Source organism: Besnoitia besnoiti, chromosome VII (assembly GCF_002563875.1).
Source record: "Besnoitia besnoiti strain Bb-Ger1 chromosome VII, whole genome shotgun sequence".
NCBI classification, from domain to species: Eukaryota; Apicomplexa; class Conoidasida; order Eucoccidiorida; family Sarcocystidae; genus Besnoitia; species Besnoitia besnoiti.
Window position 1 is genome coordinate 2951369 of NC_042362.1, and position 7034 is coordinate 2958402.

The 7034-nt window shown below is 55.7% G+C and overlaps 1 protein-coding gene across 1 annotated transcript; it reads left to right on the forward strand.

Moving 5' to 3' along the window:
- Positions 1–4344: 4344 nt before the first annotated feature.
- On the forward strand, positions 4345–6684 carry BESB_080250 (non-specific serine/threonine protein kinase; the record flags this gene model as incomplete). Its single annotated transcript, XM_029366387.1, has 2 exons — positions 4345–4684; positions 5180–6684. 2 exons carry the CDS (start codon positions 4345–4347, stop codon positions 6682–6684), a joined length of 1845 nt encoding a protein of 614 aa, XP_029217818.1.
- Between the last annotated feature and the right edge of the window lie 350 nt (positions 6685–7034).

Here is a 7034-nt window from a genome sequence, read left to right on the forward strand (position 1 = left end):
TGACGTGAACCAGAGTAAATGCTGAACTAGGAGTTGGGGCCTTGCTGCGCAACTCCTGGTAGCCCGGCAAACGATGGCAGGTGTTTTGAACGGCAGATTTCGCCCGGCAGCTACGGCGCATCCCAGTCCCTCGCACAACGTCGAAGCAGTTCGGATCACTTTCAGTCCGCGGCCAACGAAGGAAACGAACTGTGTTGAGGAGCCCCTGTCTCGACTTAATCTGTAGCCACGAAGTGTCATTACAGACCACGTGCGTCTGTGACAGCCGCGTATGCGGCATCCAGTGGTGGTTTGCGTCTTTCTGCTTGACGCCACATGAAAAGCACATACACCCACCGCTAAACATCCCAAAATCCCATCTTCCTGCCAGCGTCTTTTGAGGCGCCAGCTAGGATTTTCTGTAGTATATCGCCTGAAAGAGTATAAGGTCTCGAAAAGATAGTGCTGACGGCCGCTTAACGGGGCCATTTCACTAGCACAGGCGCCCTGTTGCACGAAGGTTGTCTCAGCATCTTTCAACTCCTTCGCTTGTGCTTTCTTCCCTGACGCGACGCTAGTGAGGCAATATCTCCTCTGAAAGGAAGATATCTTGATTCGATGGTGTCAAACACCGGTAGAGACGTGCACCCACGAAAAGCAAGTAACACGGTCAGTTGTTTTTCAACAGTGCACATGGATAAGTATGGAAGTTCGGTGGGATACAATTCCTTGAAGCGTGCTACGATGCAGAGGAACAAGGCTGTGGCTTAAGGTTGCCGGAACCTGGCCAAGCCACCCATTCTTCTCTATGTAGTTTTTTCATGTATCCATACACAATGGAAGAGTGGGGGAGGCAAGCCAGCTGACCTGCAAATGCATCTGCCTCAATTCTCTCTTCCAAATCCTGTGTGTTGACGGACACACCCCCTTCTCCCTGTGCCACAAGAGATGCATCGCATACACTAACAGGGTGCGTACGAGATATAAGGGGTGCCTGGCCCCCAGGCAAAGACACACGCTAGTGGAAAACACTATGGTGCCGGAATCATGGGATGCTTCCACAAGAGAGGCTTGCGTCGACTCCCTTCAGCTCGTCACAGGGGACCTGCCTCAACCGCAGTGAATTCGAGAAGACCCAGTGTGTTCGACGCGCGAGCAAAAGTGGCTCCTATAACTCCCGCTCGGCCGATCGAAACGATACACATCACTGCAGGCAGCACAGTTTTTTCCCATCACCTCGCTGACCTGATCCATAACGACTCAAGCGCTGTCTGATAAAAATCAAGGATTGACACGACGTTGGACGCACTGGGACGGTTGCGTGTATGCACGGCGCGCGCCCCTCCATCTGCTGTCAGCACCATAGGCGATGCTAATTGGAATGAAATACGTCTTTAAAGATGTGCAACCCCCCTCCCCCTGCGTCCCTGCAACCCGCCCGCGGTCCCTCAGCTATTGCAAGTGATACTGCCACAGAAAAATACCGCGTGTGGTAGGACCCACGAAAGGACACACGATGCTGTGAGAATGATCTCATCTCAAAAGTGTCTTCAAGAGCTCTCTGTTAGAGAAATTCGGTAGCAGTGGTGCACACGTACTGCGAAGGCACAGTTGCACGCTAATGGGCATCCTGACTACTGCGAGGTTAGCCAGGCAGCTTTCAGAACAAAATTCCTTTAGAAACGAACTACAAACTGGTGCACGTGCGAGATGCCTGTGGCAACCTCAGGTGCTCAAGTTCTACTGAGTCGTCGAGAAACACTTCCGTGAGCATGCCGGTTAGTTGCCCAACGCTTTGCTGAGGAGTCAACACAGAGTTAGCGCGTGTTACTTTTCAAAGGCCCTAGTCGTGCCTCAAAAGCTGTCACGCCTGAAAGATACTCTGGGAAAAGGAAACAACCGTGCGGAGACAGGTTATCTTATTTAAAGCTTACTTCGTAGATGCTGGTCATCATAACCCGAATCTCCGCATTCGTGACCGTATGCTTTCCGAACTGGCCTAGGGCAGACCACTCGTCGCAAGGACAGTAACTCAGTAGTACTTTCCGGTAGCGTTGAAATAACTGTGAAGGCTGTGGGTAAAATCTGGGTGCCGGCCGCCTAGCGTGCCCAAAAGCCTATCATAGACGGATGGAGCAACACGCTAGTGCGTGAGTGCTCGCTCACCTGCTCGGAGTCTGCCTTGCTCATCCACCGGGCCATAAAAACCGAGAATATATAGGCGCCCGAGGCATCTGGCGTGCATAAATTTCTTGGGGAAAACAAACTGTGTGTTTCCACGATATATCGGTGGGTTCCGTGCGTGACCCTTTAGCCATCGTAGTCCAGTTGCCAATGCCAGTAATACCAAGCGGCGCTCTGCAGCTGCTGTGTTCCGGTACGTGATTGCACAACGCCAGTGCTGTAGGAAGCTTCAGGAGGACACTTGGGCGTCGGCACGCGGAAAACACGAGATACATGATAGTCTAACCCGTGTGTGCTGCATGCAAACACGCCACACATCAAAAGCATCCGGTGCATGCCCGTGCACTACAAGTTGCTGATTCGCAGACACACGCATAAACGAAGAGCCGTGGAACGAAGGGCGACGAAATAGGTTCTCAAGTGCCGATTCGAGACACAATAGCATCATCTAATGGACAGAGGTTGGGAGCTGGAGCTCACAAACGGGACGTGGCTACAACAGTTTCGCCTCCTCCGCTGCAGCCGCGGCGGAACTCAGACGTGACAGGAGCTTGCTCCACTCCGAGGTTTTCTTTCTCAACTCCATCAGCCGAAGGAACTAACCACTTACACAACTCATGCGCATGCCCCGTGTCCCTTGACCGTAGTGCAACTTGTCTTCGTGGTAGCGGATGGGAGGGCAATGGATTCGGGTGGGGGACGGGTTGTACGATCACGAAGCACTCCTGAACTGGAAGTGAGCAAGTGGTAGTAGCAGCGCAGCAACACTCCGCCTGCGAGCATCCTAGTACTACACTTAGCAGTTAATCAAGTTTATCTTCATTACTGAACTCCCGGTGAGGCCCCGAATGAAGAGTGAGGAAGGTGGCGAGGACTTCGGTGCCCGTTCAGCCCACTGGGCTCGCCAGGCTGCAAATAATGCTAACCGATTGTGCAGTTTTTTTAATTCTCACGCGGCTGAAGCAGCTGCCGAATGGCAGAAGTCTCAGTCTTCCAGGCGATGTGCAGGCGGCTACCGAAGATGCCGACGTGAGCGAGAAAAGTGACGGGAGGTGACATTCGCGGGTCCATTGGTCTTCCGCGTGCAGTAGCACAGTCTGAAGATGCCTGTCCTTACGTCTTTATGAAAGTGGGAAAGAAAGATGCATACCATGAGTAATTCCATATGCGAGCTCATGCGGCCGTGTCAACCCGGTTGGGCCGCAGGGCACCTAGAACGACTTGCCATGCGATTGAGGAGGGCGGCTTCACACATGAAGCAGCACCCTCGGAAGCCTAACGATAAGTATGACACCAAAGACAAGCGTAACCGCTGGGGTTGCACGATGCGTTCGCTAGGGTGCCACTGCCTATCGATTTTACATGGGGGTTCCCCCGATGGCCACAGCGTTACCTGCGTCAGGGGAACCAGCCGATGCGAACAGTCTAGTTCTCTCCGCCTGTCTTTGCGAACTGGCAATGTCAGGAATTCTGCGAAGTACCGAGACAGCTGCGCCCCCCCCCAAAAAAAGCATATCTAGAGAGAGAGCGAGGGAAACATCGGAGTTTTCCCTCACTGAATGAACAACCGTAACACGCCAGCTACCCATATTGCAGACTGCTGGCAAAAGCTGCTGGCAAAAGCAGCGCGCTCTTGACCGGTTTTGGGGGGGCTGCCTTGGCCTTCACCCGTTGTCAAGGCACCTTTCGCTCCTGGCTCGCTGCGCGCAACGAGCTGGCAGTCAGCTGAGTGGAGGACACATAGCTGTCGATCAGCCGTATTCAATGCAGGATAGGAATCTCGAAGTGAATGTCTAGCGATTGTTTTACTGCGCCACTACTGGGGATTCGTACCTCTATTTCCGATGGAGGAGCTCCTTCCTCGTTTTTCTTTTGTCTTGCCTCGGAGACAGACATAGCCGCGCTAAGCCTCGAGCCCTAGCGGGTGGCGAGACAGCCCGGCAGAGAGCTCCGGCACCATGCAGTGTGTCAAACGACACAGGGAAGCCTTCCCTTCTCCACCTTCAATTCATTTTGTGTTTTTCTGAAGGGACACCTCGTCTACCCGACCAGAGCTGGCTGCGCACGGGCCCGGCAGCGGTGTCTGACCGGCCGCATGCAGCCAGCACTGTGATCGCGTGATGAGTGTGTTTCCATGAGCTCAAGAAGGGGCTCTTGTTCTCCAGAACGCCCGACTCCGCAATGCGGAGAGACACAGTAGCGCTTCGGGCTGTCCCTATCGCGGGGCGGGGAGCCGTCAAGAGGCTGGTTGGACTAGCCTGTGTCGTCGCTCTGCTAGCGGGTTCGGAGGCCCTCTTGGACGACTCAGCGGCCGCCCAGATCCTGCAGCCCGACTTGGGCAGCCCCTCGCCTCTTATCGAACTGTACGGCTTTCGCTCTTCTGAGGACAAATGGCCTGTAGAGGAGCACGCGCTGTCGTCGCTGTCGGGGCTTCACTTGGCGAGTTCACTGCGTCCAACAAGTTTGACTCCGGGAGCGGACGTCAAGCAGCTTGCTCCATCGTTCCTTCAAACCACAGTTGGTGAGACAGTGACACGCTGATTTGCATATAGCTGTTGAAACATATGTGTGCTTTGTGATGCAAGCAGAGAACGTACGCAGCAGGTACGTGCGGAGTGCTGTCGTTCCCCCCCTCCCTCCGCCCGTGGGCGGCATTTGTGTTGCGCGCTTGTATGCGTGGTGCCCTGGCATAACGAAGACTTTTTTCAAACCTTAGTTGTCTGTGCGTACGAGTCCCTCTTGAATCTAGAGATGTAGACTACTGCCTCATTCCAGGAAGCTGCGTCCGCAGCGCGTGGCAGTAGCGAAGCAAGAAACAGACACAGTAGCGTGTCTCCCACGGCGCTGAGGTGTCGCGTTTGAGGCAGAGGATTTTTGTGTCCAGAGACAGAGGTACGCCCTTGTAGCGTCCCACGAAATGCAAGATTACGCGTGTTTGAATGTGTCTAGAAGGAGAGAGCAGTTCATTTCTCTGTGTCGTGCGGAACAAATCTCCCTGTGCTCCGTTCCCCGCCAGGTGGACTTTTCAGACATTTTCGCCGTCGTTCGGGTAGTCGCAGGAAGCGTGGAGGCGGTCTCTTTGGCCGCCGGAGAAAAAGGAGGAAGACGCGTCGAAAACGTAGACGAAAGAACTTCGCAAGGAGGAGGAGACCAAAGGGGAGACGCTCGAAGGAAGACAGGCGCCGCCGCAACGAGGAGCGCAAACGAAGAAGGGAACAGAAGCGGGAGGCCAAGCGGCAGGCTAAGGAGGCTAGGAGAGAAGCCAGGAGGCGTAAGAAAGAAGAGGACATGCGACGCAGAGAGGAGAAGCGCGCGGCCAGACAGCGAGAGAATGAGAAAAGAGCTGAACAGAGGAGACAGCAGAAGGAAGAGAAACGCCGCCGAGCTGAGCAGCGCCGGCGGGAGCGAGAAGAATCACGGGCTGCCAAGCGGCGAGAAAAGGAAGAAAGGAGAGAGGCTACGAGACGCAGCAAAGAAGAGCGACGGAAGCGTAGGGATGATGAGCGAAATGCGAAGCGGGAAGCGGAAGCAGAGCGAAAGGCTGAAAGGGGACGCGTAGACGAAGAGCGGCGGCGGCGTAGGGACGAAGAGCGGGATGCTAGGCGGGAAGCAGAAGAAGAGCGAAAGGCTGAAATGAAACACAGAGACGAAGAGCGGCGGCGGCGTAGGGACGAAGAGCGGGACGCTAGGCGGGAAGCAGAAGAAGAGAGGAGGGATGAGAGGAAACACAGAGACGAAGAGCGGCGGCGGCGTAGGGACGAAGAGCGGGACGCTAGGCGGGAAGCAGAAGAAGAGAGGAGGGATGAGAGGAGACGCAGAGACGAAGAGCGGCGGCGGCGTAGGGACGAAGAGCGGGACGCTAGGCGGGAAGCAGAAGAAGAGTGGAGGGCTGAGAGGAGACGCAGAGACGAAGAGCGGCGGCAGGATATGGACGATGAGCGGGATGCTAGGCGGGAAGCGGAAGAAGAGAGAAGGGATGAGAGGAGACGCAGGGACGAAGAGCGGCGGCGGTATATGGACGATGAGCGGGATGCTAGGCGGGAAGCGGAAGAAGAGAGGAGGGAGGAAATGAGGGATGAGATGAGACGCAGAGACGAAGAGCGGCGGCGGTATATGGACGATGAGCGGGATGCTAGGCGGGAAGCGGAAGAAGAGAGGAGGGAGGAAATAAGGGATGAGAGGAGACGCAGAGACGAAGAGCGGCGGCGGTATATGGACGATGAGCGTGATGCTAGGCGGGAAGCGGAAGAAGAGAGGAGGGCTGAGAGGAGACACAGGGACGAAGATCGGCGCCGCAGCGACGACGAGCGCAAATGGAGGAGAGAGGAGGAGGAAGAAGATCGGGAGGGTCGCGAGAGAGACAGGGAAAGTGAGCGGCGCCGGCGACGCGGGGATAGCATCGAGGACCGGGATGAAGATTATGACACGAGTGAAGCGGGGGGGCGGAGGCGCACGCGCCAATCGGGGCGCAGCGGGAGCTCCCGCGATAGTGATTACGATGACTTGTACGATGAAGAGTAAGCCAGTATTAGCCGCAAGGAGAGGTGAAGGCACAGACGCACCACATGCGGCCAATGCGAAGATGATCCAGACGGGGAAACGAGGGACTCCGGTGAGATAGAGATCGTGAAAGGTGCTAGAGGGAAGGGGCTTGAGGAGCAAGCTCAGTTAGCGGCTCGACGCCTATCGCCACCTTGGTCGACTGACGAAAGGTCTTTTCTTGGAATCAGCTGCGAAGAGGGCATGAGGCGGACGCCGTCGGCACGAGCCAGGGGAGGTGCTGACATTAGGCGACGGCCGGGGGGATCGTGTGTGACGCTGCAAAGTTACCTACCGTGAAAGGCGGATGGCGATCGACAGTTTGGAATGTG